At 56.9% G+C, this 17,643-nt stretch overlaps 7 protein-coding genes across 7 annotated transcripts, besides 1 other annotated feature; all 7 read right to left on the bottom strand.

The window, feature by feature from the left end:
- Positions 1-495: 495 nt before the first annotated feature.
- On the bottom strand, positions 496-3,714 carry LPMP_344000 (hypothetical protein; the record flags this gene model as incomplete). The annotated part of the gene is made up of 1 exon (XM_010704520.1): positions 496-3,714. The coding sequence occupies one exon, from the start codon at positions 3,712-3,714 to the stop codon at positions 496-498; it is 3,219 nt and encodes a 1,072-aa protein (XP_010702822.1).
- Positions 3,715-4,516: 802 nt separating this feature from the next.
- LPMP_343990 (hypothetical protein) lies at positions 4,517-5,137 on the bottom strand (the record flags this gene model as incomplete). Its single annotated transcript, XM_010704519.1, has 1 exon — positions 4,517-5,137. One exon carries the CDS (start codon positions 5,135-5,137, stop codon positions 4,517-4,519), a length of 621 nt encoding a protein of 206 aa, XP_010702821.1.
- Positions 5,138-6,037: 900 nt separating this feature from the next.
- On the bottom strand, positions 6,038-7,306 carry LPMP_343980 (hypothetical protein; the record flags this gene model as incomplete). The annotated part of the gene is made up of 1 exon (XM_010704518.1): positions 6,038-7,306. The coding sequence occupies one exon, from the start codon at positions 7,304-7,306 to the stop codon at positions 6,038-6,040; it is 1,269 nt and encodes a 422-aa protein (XP_010702820.1).
- Positions 7,307-7,787: 481 nt separating this feature from the next.
- Positions 7,788-8,290: a repeat region.
- Positions 8,291-8,595: 305 nt separating this feature from the next.
- LPMP_343970 (hypothetical protein) lies at positions 8,596-8,850 on the bottom strand (the record flags this gene model as incomplete). Its single annotated transcript, XM_010704517.1, has 1 exon — positions 8,596-8,850. One exon carries the CDS (start codon positions 8,848-8,850, stop codon positions 8,596-8,598), a length of 255 nt encoding a protein of 84 aa, XP_010702819.1.
- Positions 8,851-9,815: 965 nt separating this feature from the next.
- Positions 9,816-13,136, bottom strand: LPMP_343960 (hypothetical protein; the record flags this gene model as incomplete). The annotated part of the gene is made up of 1 exon (XM_010704516.1): positions 9,816-13,136. The coding sequence occupies one exon, from the start codon at positions 13,134-13,136 to the stop codon at positions 9,816-9,818; it is 3,321 nt and encodes a 1,106-aa protein (XP_010702818.1).
- Positions 13,137-14,430: 1,294 nt separating this feature from the next.
- On the bottom strand, positions 14,431-15,444 carry LPMP_343950 (hypothetical protein; the record flags this gene model as incomplete). Its single annotated transcript, XM_010704515.1, has 1 exon — positions 14,431-15,444. One exon carries the CDS (start codon positions 15,442-15,444, stop codon positions 14,431-14,433), a length of 1,014 nt encoding a protein of 337 aa, XP_010702817.1.
- A 1,090-nt stretch (positions 15,445-16,534) lies between these two features.
- On the bottom strand, positions 16,535-17,374 carry LPMP_343940 (hypothetical protein; the record flags this gene model as incomplete). The annotated part of the gene is made up of 1 exon (XM_010704514.1): positions 16,535-17,374. One exon carries the CDS (start codon positions 17,372-17,374, stop codon positions 16,535-16,537), a length of 840 nt encoding a protein of 279 aa, XP_010702816.1.
- Positions 17,375-17,643: the final 269 nt, after the last annotated feature.

The following is a 17,643-nucleotide window of genomic DNA, read 5'->3' as shown; positions in this document are numbered from 1 at the left end:
ACACTGCTCTGTATTGCTTACCTGAGCTATTGGAGTGCGTCTATGTGAATCGAATGGGTTTTCTCATAGTCTCGAGGAGCAGCAAATCATATCGAGAAGAACGAAAAGAAAGTTTGAGAAGGAAAAGAGCGAATATCATCAAATGGCAGGGCAGGGCAGTGCGGACGTCCATGACCCTATTCCCACGCGACCTTTGAAATCCACCATGACCCAACAAAAGTTGATTCTGCGCTGAGGTGTGGGGAGAAGCTGCGGAATGGTTGCGCTGGGTGGGGTAGGGGGGGGTAGACAAGGTGAGTGAGTAATATACCAGACTCCACGGGTGCAGAAGCGTAGTGCACTTCTACGGTTCTTATTTAGTCCCTCCTGCGATTTGAGTACAATCTTGGGGTCTTTATTTTTATTACTTTTATGAGCCTCGTCGCTGATTGTTGTGATCACCCTTCCCGCCGTGTTCCTCTCTCCAAGCACGTACGCATGCACACGCGGGCGCAACTATAATTTTTCTTCTCCTGAGCCAATCTGGAATGCAACGCGCAATGCCTCGTTGCACGTGCACGACATGGCCCAACTGACATGAAGCTCGCCGAGCGCCAGAAACGCCCACTGACTCTCCGCCTTCATCACCGTATCGATAGAAGAATCAAACTGCCTCTGGGTGGAGAGATCGACGTGCAGGTGCAGCACGAAGTAGAGTCGACCGCCATCCATCTCACTGCCGCTGTTTAGGACAAAGAAGATGGAGTTCGATGTGCAGAAACAGATGCGCTCGCTCTTCGCGCCTGCGACCTGAAATACGATGTGCTTCAGAAGTGCCTCCTCCTGCTTCACTCGTACGCTATGAATGGAGGAGAGTCGCGTGTTGGGGATAACCGCACTAAGCACCCAGGGTCTCAGGCCCCGCCGCCCGTCTTCGTCATCTGTCGACGAAGATAGGACAGAAAACTTGTGATCACACCACGAGACCCACCCGGGTCGAGTCGTGTTGTCAGTCAAAATCAGCAGTGTGGCTGGGTAGTGGGGGTAGCACGTGAGGCTGCGCACGGCATGTGACAGACCATAGCAGCCCGTCTCCCGAAGAAAGTAGAACTCTTCGAAGAGGAACGTGTTTTCGCCTTTGTTGTCTACACTACCGTTCGTGAATGTGAGGGAGGGATTGTCGTACAGCTGAATCTCGCCTGCGCGGTGGGTGTACTGGAGGTAAAACGGAGCTCCTGAGTTTGCCAGAAAGAGGGAGCTTATTCGCTCTCCTCGAGCCCCATTACCTCCTGCAGGGGTCGGCGGCGGCGTTCCGGCAGAGATGGATAGCGAAGGAAAGGAATCACGCTGGGCGCGTTTTGCCATGGTTGACATATCCCCTGCGCTCTCAGAACCGCCTTCGGCCACCGCACCGCAGCCGTGACGACGCTGTCTTCGCTGAACAAACCGGTTGAACACCCACCCCAAAGAAAACGCAATGCCATCCTTTCTCCTTCTCTCGTTAATTTGCTCAGACCCGGCGGCATTCCGCGGCAGGGACACCACAGCCGCATTAGCTTGTGCGCCATCTGCTACCGCATGCGGTGGCAGGTGAGTGTTCGCTGCTGCAATCGAGAATCTCAGTTGCTGCTGAGATGACGTCGGCGACGGCGTGCAGTGTGAAGGCATTTGTGCTGCCTGCGGCGGTCGACCCGCTGCCGCGACGGCCTCACCCTTACCGGCGGCGCCGTCATCGCGCGCGGGCGTTTCCAGCGCGCTTGGATGGCTGGTCACGTTGCACCGAGTGGTGGTGATGCTGATCGCCGAGGTTGACGCAGAGTGCGTCCTCGCTGCGGCCCCGCTGTCCATGTGTGAAATAAAAGAAGCGGGAGAGAGGGGCAAGCTTGGTACGCCACCGCTGCTGGCCACGCCGACGCGACGCCGAGTGCCTAGCTGGGTGTTGGTGAAGAACACAGGCGTATCGTCTCTGTTGAACTCACTAGAGCCATCAAGGGACGACACCTGTGGTACAACTCCGATCCCAAGACAGCTTTCAAACAGAAGCGAGCATCGCCCGTACAAGCTCCAAAACGTGCGCTGGAGTATCCATGTGAAGCAGCAGCAGGTGCAGAAAAGGGGGAGATACACAGCACGCTTCGCCTCCCCGGGAACAGCAGCTGTCGCCTCACAGTCGCTTGCGGAAGACAGCACCCTCTCGTCCGGAGTCCTAGGCCCGGTGGAGTGACCGGAGTCAGCGGCATCGAACAATGTGTTGCCCGCAGCGTCGCGAGAGGGAAAGATCTGATGCACCCGTGCGCTGGCAACCGCAGCGAAGTCAGATGACAGGGTTGTCGCCGATGCCGCGGAGACAGCAAGTGTGCACGAGGTGGTGCGGGCAGTGATGTCGCCGGTACCACTGGAGCTCTGGTGGGCCAGGTCTCCGTCACCGAGTGCAGTCAGCAACACCGCCACTGTGGCCGCTGCACCTGGTTGTGCGCTCAGTGAGGACGGCGCTGTCGTAGACCTGTTCAGCGCCACCCCCTGCTGCTCTGAGGAGGCGCCTTGCAACCCCGTGTACATCTTGTTGAACTCATGGCAGTCAACGAGGAAGCGGGCGTCGTACAAGCCAAACGAAGACCACACACGTTGCAGCTGCGACATCTCGCACTGGATGCCGTAGCTCTGTCGCATCACGTGCACGTAGTAAATTACGTCGATGAAGTGCGACGTCCACTCAAACACCTCCGCCACTGCTTGCAGCAAGTACATTCGAAGGGATAAACTTGCGTACTGAATAAAAAGGACATACAGCTCCAGTGGCAGCTCGCGGTGGAGAATGCGAACCAGAAGCTCCTTCACCACGTTGTGGAACCCATGGAACCAGGCCCGACGTTGCGGGGTTAATATGTCACTCCAGCAGACGGCGTACAGGTGCGGAGGCGCCTGGGGAACACGTGGCGGCCGCCGACAGCGTTGAGCGTGTTGTTGATGCTGTCGCGATTGCTGTGGTGATGATTGCAGATGGGACACAGGCGAACCCAGCGACGCCCACTTCCCCGCTTCTTGCGGTCGTGCCCATGTTTCCTCGCTATCGCCGTCGTCGTCTGCGTCGAGGATGTCGTTCGCTGCGTCATCGTAGTAGTAGTAGTAGTTCGGGCCGAAGAGCTCACACCACAGCTCAGTGAAGCCGTGAAGGTAGTTCACGTAGGCCTCGCAGTAGTTGAGAATGTCCATTGACTGCTCCCATTGCTGTACCGGATTCAGCTTCTCCTCTTTGCTCTCCACGGCAGCACTAAGGCCGGCACCTGGAGAGGCACTGTTGGTGTCGATGCCCGAGAAAGGAGTAGGGAACGAGGCCATCCCGGAGCTCGGCAAAAACGTCGACAGCCCAGAACCGCTCCTGCCAGAGCCGCCGTCGCTGCAGCTGCGGAGACCCTCAGTTCGCTCTGCCTGTTGCTTTAGCCCCTCCCGTTTCTGCCCCATCAGCTCCTGCACGCGCTTCTGCTCGGCGTGGAACCCCGGATGGGCCTTGGATGCATAGACCGTGAGGGACAAGAGCGCCAGCATCACCTCCAGGTGTGGGTATGACTGTTTATAGTCGCTAGGAAAACGGCGCAGCAGCTGTAACCCTACGTCCGAACCCTGAGAACCCATCACGGCAGCTTTGAGGTACGGCATGAGACGCGGCATAACGGGAATCGCAGAGATCTCTTCGAGAATGCATCGATGTGCCTCAGGGTCACCGTAGTGCGCCATTCTAGCCCTCGACCTCCACAAAAGGCTTTCGAGAGTAGGCGTGAGTATGTGTCAGCGTCTTGGGGTGTATCGGTGGTGAAGAAACAGAGAGGAAATGATGATCAATCGATCAGAATAAGAAAAAAAAAAGTATGCATCAAAGGTGTAGCCATGTGAAACGAGGCAGCCAGGCAGGCAGCCAGTGCAGAGGGGAAGCTCTGCGGCTCTTCCCGCGCTTCGAGTGCCGCCGCGTACCCTCGCACCACGGAGCGGACAGTGTAGTGAACGAAGAGCGGCGCGTGTGTGGATGCGTGGCAGCCCCACTCGACGAGACCAGGGGAGAAGAAGTAGAAGAGAAAACCGCAACAGGATAAAGAGGCGTTGATGCAAGAGCATGCACGGCGAAGATTCCTGGTTGACACGTACAGGGCAGACGCATCGAGAAGTGCACCTTCACTCGCTAGGACAAGAGGGAGTGAAAGAGAGGAAACGCCGACAGCTCACGCAGCTCTCCTTTTCGATCACGTTTTGAGACGAAGAGGTGTGTGGGGTGGGGGGCATGCTAGAGACATTGGGAGGGCGCCGAACACCAAAAAGACCCACGCTTGCCTCGACTGCGCTGCTCGTGTGTATGCGGTGGAAAACAGCTCTCGTTTCACACAAATCGACTAACGGGCGCAATCAGGTGACTTGCAGATTTGTGCAACCACCGCCACCCTCACGCACGTAGTAAAGGGCAAACGAGCGCAGAGAGACAGACGCACACATGCTGAGAAAAGTAAAACAGATACGCGCGCCCGACGTCTGTAGCCGGCCATCCTCTTCACATGTTTGACACTTTCTTCGCTTGCTCCCCTTTCTGGTATGCCAAGTACGGACGCGTTTCGAGAAGCGTCTCGAAAATGGCGCGAGCCCACGGGTGGCGAATGCCGGCGCCAGACCTGAAGAAGCTGTTGAGGTCCTTGCCAGGGTTCATGGACTCGTAGCTGTGCGCCTGCACAATCATCTCCAACAGGTCCATGTCCTTTACAAAGCGCGACTCGGCAGTCTCCTGCGCCTCGTACTCTTCAAACAAGTCGCGAAGCTCCTCGCTAAAGGTCGTGTTTGGCGAGGATGACACACGTTTGCACAAGCTCTGCACCGCCTGTGTCTCCCGTTGCTTCTTCACCTCCTTAGGGACCTTCATAGCAGGAGAGATGTCGCCAATAATGCTCTCACCTGTATCGTGACAGAGCGCCATCTTGATCATCCTGTCCCGATTCAGTGAGGTGTCAGGACACATCATGCACATGAGCGACATGCGGTACATGTGGTCACTAATCGACTCCGGCCTGCAAATCTGGTGCTCCACCCAGCCCCGCCGAGGCGTGTCCTTAAGCCTCCCTATTGTGTGCAGAAAGCTGATGACATCCTGAGCCGCCTTGGAGCCTTTCGTGAACGACATAATTCAAGAGGGAAGGGAAAACCCCGAAATCGTCTCCCGCCACTGCCAGTCGGTGGTGAGACGTCTTTGTGCGCTTGCCAGAGAGAGAGAGAGGGAGAGGGAGAGAACGGGTGGGAAAGTGGGTACACCCCGCACCATGCAGTGGCAGCGCGCGTGCAGCGATGCAACAAACAAAAAAAGGGAAGAGCCTCTCTGTTGTTAGTCGCTTGGTTGTTGTTGTTTTGCTTTTCTCACAAGGACGGGGGAGAGAGAAAGGCAGAGCAGATGGAAGGAGATGAGTAGCCAAGCGCAGGCGGTAGGACGGGGAAATCGATAAGAGGAAATAGAAGCAGACCACGTTGCCCGTCGCACTGCCTCGATCTCATGAGTGCTGCAACGGCGCACACACACACACAAAAAAAAAAAACGGCATAGCAGGAAGACAGCGAACGATAACATGTTTGCGCGAAACACGCCCGCAACCCTCGGGTGCCGGCGTGCGCACCAGCACATCATCGGGACTCTGAAGCGGCATCTCTAGATCGAGCGATTCACGTTTACGTTCACTGTTGTTGATGTGACTTCGCCGATTCTTACTTGCTATTGAGAGATTTCTCTCTCGCTCGCTCTCTCTCTTTGTCGCCCCGTCACTCTTCCTGTGGGCAACAGTGGCCCTGCGGCACCACGCCGGGAGTGCAAGCGTCACCGGCAACGCAAACAAAGCAAGAAAAGAGCTCAGCAAAATCCCAGGCAGGGGCTCTCTCGCTCTCTGTCTTATGCACCTCCACCGACGCCTGCAACGGAGATTCGGCGGGAAGAACAAAGAGGGGAAACAAGGTAAAGGAGACCACGCTGCTCTTCGTCTCGTCAGTTCGAGCGCTTTCGCACGTCTTTGCGTCCCCCTGTACCTACTGGTGCCTCTTAAAAGTAGCTGACGTAGCGCTCGTACGGCTTGTTACCTTCGCTGTCTGTGATGGGCTCGTTGAAGTTGAGTTGGTCCGCCAGGGTGCGTCCCTTAAAGGTGGTCATGGCTCGTAGCGGCTTACCGTCAACCTCGTTCGAGTACACGCACATGAAAGCACCTGTAGAGCCCTCCTGCACTGGGGCTCGGCTTGTCAGCTCGACATGCACGTCGCTGTTGAACTCTTTCATGAAGCTCCACTGCTGCAGGTGCTCAACGAAGCTTGCGTCCGGCTTGCGCGCGGGGTTGCAGACAACATCTATCTGTGTCATCATCTCTGGGGCCCCTAGCATTCTTCGCCACCGCGGTCGATCAACAGTGCGGATGTAGACAGACTCGATCTCTGGATACACGTGCAGCAGCAGGTGCAGCTCGAGTTGCGCAACAGGCGGAATCGGCGGCCGCTGCGCCATGCAGCCGTCGAGGTCCTGGGGTTCGAGACGCCTCAGCAGGATCCTTGTGGTGTCAAAGGTCATCATTAAATTCGAGTCAAAGAGCCGCTCTTTTCCAGCAGCAGCGGCGGCTCTGCCGTCTGCGGTGGTAGACTGCGTCACCGCCAGTTGGTGGTGTTTTCTCCTCTGCTGCCTCAGCTGCGTTAAGGTGACCATCTCAGGATAGGTGATGAACTTGCTAGAGCGCATCCCAGGATTGACGAGAATCCCGAGTTGGTGGTTACCGAGAGCCACCGTCGCCAGGGTGCTAAAGTGCTGAATGTTACCGGTGACACACACAGGAAAAGGAAGCTTGCAGAACTCCTCCCATTGCGTCCCACTGCGCGGCACAGGGAACCAGCACGAGTCGTACACGTTTGTGCGCGAGAAGTACGAGTCCATATACTCTTCCATGGTGAATATAGGAAGCACTGGCATCCCGTTCGGCAGTACCATCAACACCGGCACCCGCTTCTCCTCGCACAGTTCCATCTCAATCCAGAGCTTTTTGCCTTTCGGGAACATGTCTGAGCCGTTCGTCAACACCTCTGTACACATCTCCGTCGTGCGCAAGAACAGGTACACCTCGTTCCACTTTTCATGCCCAGCAGGCTCGTTGCGCACCTGATCCAACGCCAACCGTAGACGGTCCATCTTGGACATGCTCCTAAGGTTCTGCGAGCTAGACATGACGTTCTGCACCATTCGTTGCCGCTGGTGCTCCTGGACGTACGGGGGGTCCTCGTCCGCGCTCACGTTGTGCATATCTACCCCGAAGGTAGCCATCGTGTCTTTCATGCGATCCGGGACGGCGGGTTGCTGACGATACCCTTTATTCGGTAAGCGAGTCTGATGTCGACGCTGCGTAAGAAAGGCGCAACGTGCATTGCTATGGGCAGGTGCGATGGAACGGCAGAGTGACCCCGAGAGCGCACTACAGACGTAGAAGCAGCAGCCCGCCACAGATCGCATGGTGGACGCGCGCGCACCACTTCGTGAAATAAAAACACTACTTGCCACTATGCATAAGTCTGCGTGTGTGTGTGTGTGTGTGCGATGATGGTACACGAAGAAAAGCAATAACCGCGACGCGGAAACACGGAGCCGAGTAGTAGTGCAGACAGGGGAGGTGTAGAGCCGCAGATGGGGAACACAAGGATCGGAAAGTCACTGCACCACCTGGCTGCAGAGCAGAGTGCCTTCGGACAACTCACTGAGAGGTCACCCCAGGTTTTCCCTTTCAGCGCATTCGTTCCGCCATGAAGCGGGTTCACTCTAGCCTCGGCCTCTCCTCAGGTTCACTGCGTAATGAGAAATAGCGCTAGACAAAAACGTTACAGTAATGCGCAGACTTGGTCATCCGAGCACAGCCTCTGCCTCAAACCTTACTTACCCACCTGCTCTGCAGGTTGCCTCACAGCCGCCCCCATCATGTGGGCCGGCACCCGGTGCATCCCTCTCGGGGTGGCTCAGGGAGCCCCACCGCCGTAGGCAATGCGGGCCCGGTGAGATGCGCTCGAGACGCACTGACACTCAGCCCATTATATGAACTGCACAGGCGTGCTTCCCGCCGCGTGTCGCTCCGACGCAACACCATCCAGGAGCTGACCGCCGACATCAGTAGCAATACACTGCTCTGGCCTCCCCAATGCCGTAGGTTCTTGGCCCTGTCCCCATTAGATGTGGCTCAGCATTGGCAGGGGTAAGGGGGCTGCCTGGCTTCTCAACAGAGTGAGCGCTGGACCCTGGCACCACGTACTCAGGCGCTCCCTGCCATCAGGGAAGACGGCGGGTGAAAGAAAAAAAATTGATGGACAAATCAGCGGCGCGGAGAGGATCCTTCTAGGCGTACTTACGCTGGTGTATCACGACTTGACTTTGGTGTACACACACACAAGCGCAGATATACACGCATGCCCCCCTACACTCCAGGCCGCTGCTGCCGACAAACAGGCTTACTTGCGCTCATCGATCGACAAGCAGGTCAAACAACGCAACAGGGATCACGTATATATTCATACGCATGTGGGGCTCCAAGAGCAGCCCCACAAATCCAAAGAATGAACGCCCCGCAGCTAATGCGCACGTCAGCGCTTTGCGATAGGGTCCACCATGCGCTCTAGCAAAATCCTCTCCATTTTGGCAGGCGGCAAGTTCTCTGCAATACACAGGTGCTCGATCTGGTCGCGGTGCTCGATAATAGCCGCAAGTGTGTCGCGGTGCTGGTACCGCATCCAGTCATCCTTGGTGGTCTCCAGCGTCATGGTTCCCTCATGCTTCAGCAAAACCTGCTCCACATGCGGAGCGTACTCCAGTCCCGGTCGCACAAAGGGGTCACCCATGGCAACGCAGTGCAAAGGGCTTTGTTCGATACTTCACAAAGTAAAACAGAGAAACGTATCAAGTCAGTTGAGGTCACGTTTGCGAATTTGTTTGTGTGTGGGGGGGTGTGTCCAGCGTAGGTAAGCAGGTGCGCATGCGTTCAGGTAATCAGATGTCGTTGTGCGTCACCAGCGATCAATCGCGAACAAGAGGAGTAAAAACAAGAACACAGGGAAAAAAGAGAGGATGTTCACCCACCAGAACGGAGAGAAAAGTAGAGAAGCAAACCGATTGGTCACCTCAGTAAGCCAAAGAAGTGAAGCACGTGGGGACCCCGGTTAAGATAATGCAAAACACGAGCCCTTCAGGTGGCTGTAGTGCGCATGTGTGAGTTTGATGCAGTCTAGCTGTCCTCACTATTTCCTTCCTAGAGAGGAGGGGAGGGGGGAGGGGGGGCTGGCCTGCAACACACAACCTTCCTCCCAAACCTGCGCCACCATCCGATTCACATGCGTCTATGCGAGCAAAAGTGTTGTGTTCACTCGACGGTGGCTCCTGACAGCAGTGGGCGTTCGTTTCTAGTCGGAACGGTAAAGAATGTAAGACTAAACGAGGAAGAGAAAACAAGCAAGCAAAATAACAGAAAAAACGACAACCAAGAGAAAAGCCTACACTGAGTCTCCCCGGGGATTGCACGATCAGTGCATGGCTGCCCAGGCTTGGTTACCCCCGTTGCGGAGGGGGAGCCGCCGTTGCCCCGTCGAATCGTGCTGCTTTCCGGTCCCTCCCTTAAGCTCCTTCTCTTCGTCTGACCTACCCCTCCTCTGCACGCCTCTCGACCTCATCAGCGACGCTGAGGCGAGCCAGCCCTGGTGAAAAAGGGAGCGACGGCCCCGAGGCACGAGTGAAGAGTAGAGACACGAGAGCAGAAGGTGAACTGCAGAAGAAGAAAAAAGATTCCAGACAAGCACACACTCACCGTCACTTAGTTGGCGCCGCGCGACGTCTTCACACCGTGCCGCGACTCAAGGAGTCCCTCCTCGACACACAAAATCGCCTGCGCCGGCTTCGTCGCAAAAAAGCGGGAGAGCGGCACAGTGGAAACCGTCCGTGTCGTGTCAGCGCCGTCCTTCGCAATTACCATGCCGGCATGCCCTACACTAGAAACGTCAGCGTTCACTGAGGAACAAGGAGGCGGCGTCCTCACTACCGACTCCGTGGCTTGTATCGAGCCTTCTTTGCCTGCCACGTCGTTTAACAGCTGCTCCAGCCTGGCTATAACTCGAAGCGCGTTGGAATCCCCTGCGAGATGCTGCTGATGTGGAGGCGACAGCGTTGCGGCAGGTTTTGACGACGCGCTTTTGCCTTCGTGCTGCGGCGTGCTGCAGGATAGGCTCGATACCTCAATGGACGGACTGAGCCCCGACGGCGGAGAGATACCGGAGAGCGACGCTGACGAGTGCTTTGTGGAAGGCGTCAGTGGTGATGTTTGCGTGGAGTCGAGCGCGTCACGCGCTTTGAATTCTCTCTCCGACGGGGTGGCCCTCGGTAAGCCATCCTCGCCGCTTCCTTCCGCCAGCACTGCAGTGTGCAGCAACTGAAGATTGCGCCGTCGCAGCTGCAGCTCACGAACGTAGGCCATTCGTTTCTTGAGATTCATGTCGCTCAGCATCACGCTGCGAGGTGTCAACGTGGGGCGGAAGGTACACTCCTCCACCACGTTTCTTTGAGGGCTCTTGCTCACCGCACGCGCGCGGTCGATAGCACGGCGCTGCCGCTGCACGTAGTCCGCATACCCGCGCACAAATTCAGAAGCAGCGATTGGAGAGTTCGCTGGAAGCGTGTCCCTCGAAGCGGTGGGATCCCGCAAGCCATCGCAAAGAGACCCCCTCGATGTGGCGGTGGAGCCACGAACACCGGTCGTTGCAGCGGTCGCTCTGTTTCCCTTCGGTGCACAACTTGGCGCGACGGCAGTGGGTGCCGGTGTCGGTGGAGAGCAGTCAGGCGGCAGAGAAGAGGAGTAGATGTGCGTTCGAAGCGGCTTTTCTCCACTAGTTCCTTCAGAGGCGCGTGCCGTTGTAGGTGTAAACACCGAGCAGTCGACTTTGTTTCGACAGCCTGGTTCACTGCCACAGGTGCCCGTGCCGGTCCATGACGGTATAGAGCCCGGCGCGTCGTTGTCCATCACATCTGGTAAGTGAGCAGAGTTCACCAAAACATTCGTCATCACAGCAGCCGCGGCGCCGGTAGTAGTAGAAGCCGGTGAGCTGTACGGTGCACCCACAATGGTGTTCGGGTCATTGTGATGGGGAAGACACCATGGCTGTATCCCATGCTGCGCTACGTAGCGTGCGAGCGCTGCCATGAACTCTATCTTGGTTATGTGCTGCTGCCCATTCGGGAAGGAAGACGCAAGTGCGGCGGCGATGCCGGAGTCTTCTGGGTAGTAGCACCGGACCTGCTGCTTGACCTGCGCGAGGGTCACTGCGGTCGCTGTGGTGGAAACGGCGTATTTGTAAAAGAGAGCACCAAGGCGGATGCGCAGGAGCTCCTTGTGCACCGGCATATCCACCGCAGAACACGTCTCGGGTGCCGACAGAGACGCCACACTGCGGAGGTCATTAGTGGCTGTCACCCCACAGTCAGCGCCTGAAGGAGACTGGGATGACCGTGCTCGATCCGACGGCACCCGTGACGCTTCACAATTGCCAGTGTCACCGCAGGCTCTCTGTGAGCCCGTAGAGGATGTGAAATAGTTTTTGTTCTTCAGTGGTAGGACGGAGGCATCCGTCACGGCAGGGGCAATGCTGCCATTTCCGTTCGCCGCGGATTGCACGAGGCGTGGTGTAGCTGTAGACCTACCTAGACTCGACAAAGTTCTGCTGAAGCGAAGACCTCCTGCTCGCCTAATCGCCGCCTCGCGTTCGACAGTGACTTTTGGCGTTTCGCGCTCCTGCCGCTCCAACGCAACGCGCAGCTGTTCTCGATTCGCCTCACGCGTCGCCGCCCACGATGTGAAGCGGCCAGCGAGCTGCTGGGCACCGGTGGGAGAGAGTCGCAGCGCGCCACCAACGACGTGGCGCTGCTCCTTTGCCGCGGCTCGCTGCAGTCGCACCTGCTGGCGCAAGAGACGCTCGCCGCCGTCACGGTACAGTCGCTCCCCGGGCTCAAACGGCTCACGTTCTGATGGCGATGGGCGCCTTCTCCGACTCCTCGTGTGCTCGCCCGCTTCCGGTCTGCGAAACGAACGGCAATAATGAAAGCGCTCGCGACGGCAACGAAGGTCGAACATCAGCTCCTCGGTTCCAGGAGACAGGGTGGGCTTGAAGGTGCACTCTTTCTCGAGCTCCATCGCCCGCTCGAGCCGCAGCCGCATTCGCTTCTCGTTGTACGCGGCCTGGTCCTCGAACCGACTCTCCAACGGGTAGTACGCCCCTTCCGCGGCAAACTGCGCTGCGTACCTCGACACGGAAGGGTGAAAAGTGCACTCTTTCTTCTCCTGTTCGGCCTTCTGCTTCGCCTGCTCCTTCTGCACCTCTTTCACGTTGTTGGCCCTCTCCTGGGCCTCGAGGAAAAGCCTTGTCCCTCGCTTGACTGCCTCCGCCGGCACACGTACACGCTTCGGGTGCTGTCGAGCCTCCTCCTCGCGTTTCTTGCGTATCTCGTACTTCTCCACTCGTCGTGCCAGTTGAGTCTTGCTCGGGACCAAAAGCCGCAATCGAGCTGTTTCATCCGGCTTGCGGCGCGGCTTGTGCGTTGGGGTTGCCTCCATAGTGGGAGAAGAACGAGCATTGCGGGCTCTGGCCCCATAATCATCACGTTCCGCTCTTCCAGAAGTTATCGGCTTGCTGTCAGAGTGATCACCGATACTTTTCTCTCTGAAATACTCGCGGTCAAGGTGCCGGTACAGCTTCGCGAGCGCGCGCGCTTCACTCTCTGCTTCGGCCACGTCTACGCCGGTGCGTTCCGGAACGAAGGCACTGCCTTGTGTGCTCAGCCACGCAGGGGCTTGATAGAACGGTGGTGTGAAGGAGCCTGCTCGAGGTGTGGGCGTCATCTGTCGCGATAGCTCAATGCTAGGCCTTGTCAGTGCCACTTCGTGCGGGCGACGGGTTATTCCCCGACTCTGGAGACGTTGACTAGTTTTGTACGTTCTTGGCTCGTCGCTGTAGGGCCCGTCCAGGGCCATTCGAGCGAGCCCCTCGATGAGCTCATCGGCAGAGTCAACGATAGTGGAGGCGATCGAGTCTGGCTCGCTGTCGCCGGAGGAGACCTCGATGCGTTCACGTTGAGCGAACAAACTCATGATAGCAGCAGCACGAGTAAAGCGTATGGATAGCAACGGAAGCAGCAGTAAAGCTTTGTGTTTTCTTTTCCCTCTAGGTGGGCATCACACACAAACGCACACACACACACACACACACACACACACGGTTAAAGGTAAACAAAAAAGGCGCGGAAGAGCGCCGAGGCGTACACGTGGCGATGACAATGCGATTGGCTACCCCTTTGCTGCTGTGGCACCTGTGAGCGGTTGTTTGTCTGCCTTGGGTGTGTCTGGATGAGTGTATGTGTGTGTGTGTGTGGATGTGGAGTGCGGGGGGGGGGATAGGGCCTGTGTGCCTCTTGTTTTGACCTTTACACGCTCACACCTTCCCTCCCTCTATGAACAATGTGTGCCTCTATGTACAGGTAGTGTCTTGCGTATGTTTGTGTGCGCGTAAAAGTGTTCGACTTCCTCCCTCCTCCATCTCCCTCCACACACAGAGAGAGAGAGAGAGAGACGGCCGCGCCCGTACAGAGAAAGGGAAGGGGGGGCCAAGTCAGACCCACAGAACACCAATCGTTAGCTCGCTGCTCGTGCGCAGCTTCCCCCTCTACTTGTCTTCACTTTTGTTTGACGGAAAGTCTCCTGTTGTGTTCCTCTGCGCGTGGCATGCAGTGCAGCGCCCATCAGTTTCAGTAGTTATCAACATAAAGGAGAAGTGCAGACGCGAAGGGGAAAAGGCAGTGGAACACGAATGAAGCATGAAGCCGAGAGAAAATACGAAAAGTGATGAGCCCAGAAAAGGATGCCGTAGTTGTCGCGCAGGAAGAGGAGTAATGGATGAGCAGAGGCAGTAGAGCGAGAGGAAAGTCAGCGCTCCTACTCCCTACCTCATTAAGGCGGCTGTCGTAGCAGGAAATGCGACAGATGACCACATAAGGGGGAGAAGATGGTGGAAGCGATCCCAGACGCGAGATCACTTAGACCACCTAACTTGCACCTCTGTACGTGGGAGTAGGATCTGTATCCCTGTCTCGCCAGTGCATCATTTGGTGTTCCTCACGTCACTCTCAACATTTATTTGTGGTTGCTTGCGTTCCGGTAGACTTACCGATGTTATTCGCATACGTTATTTGTCAAGCGCAACACCTCGCACGAAAGAGGGAACGATGGAGAAGTGGTGTGCGGGGACAGAGCACACAAAGAGGGACATCTTGGGAGATGTGAAGAAGTCCAGAGAGCGAGCGAGACACACCCACACACACCCTGCGCGGTTTGACGGCGCAGTGGTGATGAGAAAAGATTATTGTCTCCCTCAAAAGGAAAACCACCACTAGGTGTCGTCCTCACCGTCACACGCCTCGTGCTCCGGCTCTGCCAGATCGTCGTCGTCGTCCTCAGCGCCCTGGTCGTCTTCTACCTGAAGCAGCTCAAGCGGATAGGGGTGATCTAGGTCTTTTACCTGCGCCGCCGCCTCCGGGCCACCCATCTCCTCCACCAAAATGCTAATGGCCGCGTCCACCTCACTCAGTGCAGTCGCGTCGCCGCCGGACACGACGAGCATCACACGCGCGCGCCGCAGCAGGCGTGCCGCGTCAACGTACCGTCCCCGCAAGCGTGCGCTCTCGCCGAGCAGGAACCATACGTAGGGATTGTTGTCACCGTACTGAAGCACCTCAAGGAGGAACTGAAAAGCCTCAGCTGGGTCAACCTGCATCAGCAGTCGGCCAAGCTCAATCTTGGACTCGTACGTGGGCTGGTACTCCTCGCCAAGGCGATGCGTTACATCTACAGCACGACGCAGTGACTGTAGCGCCTCGTCGGGGCGACATTGACTCAGACGGAGGGACGCCTGCAGCTGGTGTGGCTCCACAATCTCGCTATTTAACTGCAGTGCGCGGTTTACAGCCTGCTCGCACTGCTGCTCGGCGTTTTCTGCGAAGCAGAGGTCAGTCAGGTAGAGCTCCGCCACGGCGCAGCACATGGTCGCCATGGTCTCCTCCAGTGTCTTCCTCATTCTCTTCTTTCGGCATCCGTGCAGCATGAGACTTGCAATCTCGTACGCCTTTTCGTAGCACTTAAGTGCCTCCTCGGCCTCACAGAGTTGTGCTAAATTCAGATACTTCACGTAGCCCTGATTCGGATTGAGGCTAATCGCATGGCGAAGCATCTTCTGCGCGCGAGGGATGTCCTGGACGTGGTGAATCATAATTTCTGCATAAGCCTCCAGCACCTCGTCACTGTTTGGAGATTTGGCGAGAGCCACTTCGTAGAACTCGCAGGCAGCCTTCACATTGCCAGCGTCCACGGCACTTTGAGCGAGAGCAAGCAATGTATTCGTGTCCATCGCCTTTCAGGGCTGCTGCCAGTCTCTCTCTCTATAATGGTTCGGGCGATGATAGGGCGGCGTGTGCGTGCGCTCGTGGTGCCCACCTCCCCCACACACATACGGTAGTGGAGGCAAAAAAAAAATGAGGTGATGCGGCTATGAAGCGCGAAAATGGGATGAGAAGCCCGACGTCACTCAACACGCGCCTGTGGCGACGAAAAAAAAAAAAGTTGGATTAGGAAGTGAGAAAAGGAGGGGGAGAGGCAGGCAGCCAACAAACACTCACTTACCGAGCACCATGGATGGTACAGCACGAACAGAAGGCTCCGTAGCTGAAGCGGGGCTGCTGCTCCGTCCAAAGGCCACAGCGCCCAGTGCAGTAGAGAGAAGAGAGACACCAAAAAGAGCGGCTCTAATGCCACGCACAGGCACAGAAGTGGGAGACGCCGTCCCATGGCGCGGGTAGTCGTTGGCTCTGGGCACGAGTCCCTTCCTCATCGCTCCTCCCTCGGGTTGCTTCTGAAGCCCTTCCGCACGTGTTTCACCTCTTTCGTAACTCGTGGCCTCACTTTTGTTTTGCCTCGCTGCTGGTGGCGCTCGCTGCAACGACACAGAACCCCTACACACAGTGCAGGGCATATTGTATGGCCTACAAGAGGCGGAAGTGATGAGAAGCAACGCCCATCTGCCCAACTGCGGGAACAAGAAAGGGGCAAGAGAGAGGTGGAGAAGCGAACACACAAAAACAAACTCAACCGCAACTAAAAGTGCGAGAAAACGATGCCCTACAAGCAGTTGCGTCTTTACATGTGCGTGTATGGGTGTATGTGGGTTGAATTATGCTAATCCCAGCTCTTTCCTTCTGCTGTTTCGTCGCCCTCAGCCACTATTTCGCCTTATGATGTTGCACGTCGTTGCTGTTGTTTTACATGAGAACGACCAGTGCTTCCACTTCACCCCTGTGTGCACATGGCTGTGCTCAAGTGTGTGATGTGCGGGGCAGCGTGCACAGGAAAAAAAGAGAAGGGAGGTCGAGTGCCAGGAGAGGGGGGAATGCGAAGTGGTACATAGAGCGAAAGCGGTGTATTGAGCGTCCTCTTGCGCTGGCCTAGCTCTGTCCCTCCTCCTCGAAGAGGCTGAACGCCTCGGCCAGCAGAAGGCGCTCAAACATGTGCGGTAGCTCCCTCTCGTACTCCACTTCGCGTGGCCCCCCGTTCCCGTCGTTTCCACACGTCCTACACTCGAGGCGCAGCACGCATATGTCGCGGTGCGTCAGGTGGTACGGCGCGTTTTCCAAAGCGCCTTGGTAGTCGTGGAGGAGCAGACGACCCGTCCCCGCTTCATCGAGGAGTCGAAAGATGCGCAGAAAGCCCTGCTCAATGTCGTAGCGGTTCATGCCGTGCACCGTCGTATTGGCATCGCTGCCGTCTACATCAAAGAAGAAGTTTGGGTGCTGCTGAAAGTACTGAATAGTGCGCACCGCTGAGTGGGAAAAGAGAGTGTACTCGATGCCACCATCTGTTAGGCCGCTACCGTCGTCCTCGATGATGGTCGTGAATGGCGCTGTGAGAAGGTAGAGCGCCTGCGACCCCGTCAACTCAAACGCCTCCGTCAGCACCCGCCGTACCTCCAGCACGGGTAGTCGCCCGCTCCCCGACAAGTCCATTGTCGAGAACACTTTCACCATCTTGTTTGCCAACATCGCTCGCTCAGGGTCCTCAACGAGGGGGGTATAGTGGTCCGGCGGCGGCTGCTTTGCTTGCAGCGGGTCCGTCTCGAGGGCCAGCTTCTTGAAATACGCCGCGCTCCACTCCAGAATGTCTGGTGGCTGATTGCGCAGCACCTCCCGCGCATACTCCTTCAGCACATCGCTGAAGTTGGGCGGGAGATGTTGACGTGGCTGGTACTGTGTCGCCAGCGTACGCTCACGGAACGTCTCCGTGGACATGCGCGCAAAAAGTCAATCAGTGTAGCGGCGGTGGGCTCACCAGCGTATCGAGTGGCTATCCGTACACGGAGAAAACAACGCAGAGCTGCTGCCTCTTTGTTCCCTGAAGGACTTCTACTCGGCACACAGACGAGGATGCATATGCGTGAAGCGCGCGATGTCGGAAAGATACCGATGTTGAGCGAATCCGGGGAAAAAAGAGAAGAATGAGAGGACGCAAGAGAATATGACGTGATGTGGTCGGCGCTGAAGCGGTGCATGTGCATTGG

This window comes from Leishmania panamensis (assembly GCF_000755165.1).
Source record: "Leishmania panamensis strain MHOM/PA/94/PSC-1 chromosome 34 sequence".
In the NCBI taxonomy this organism is placed as follows: domain Eukaryota; phylum Euglenozoa; class Kinetoplastea; order Trypanosomatida; family Trypanosomatidae; genus Leishmania; species Leishmania panamensis.
The sequence above is the reverse complement of the archived record's forward strand: the minus strand, read 5'-3'. Positions and strand labels throughout refer to the sequence as shown.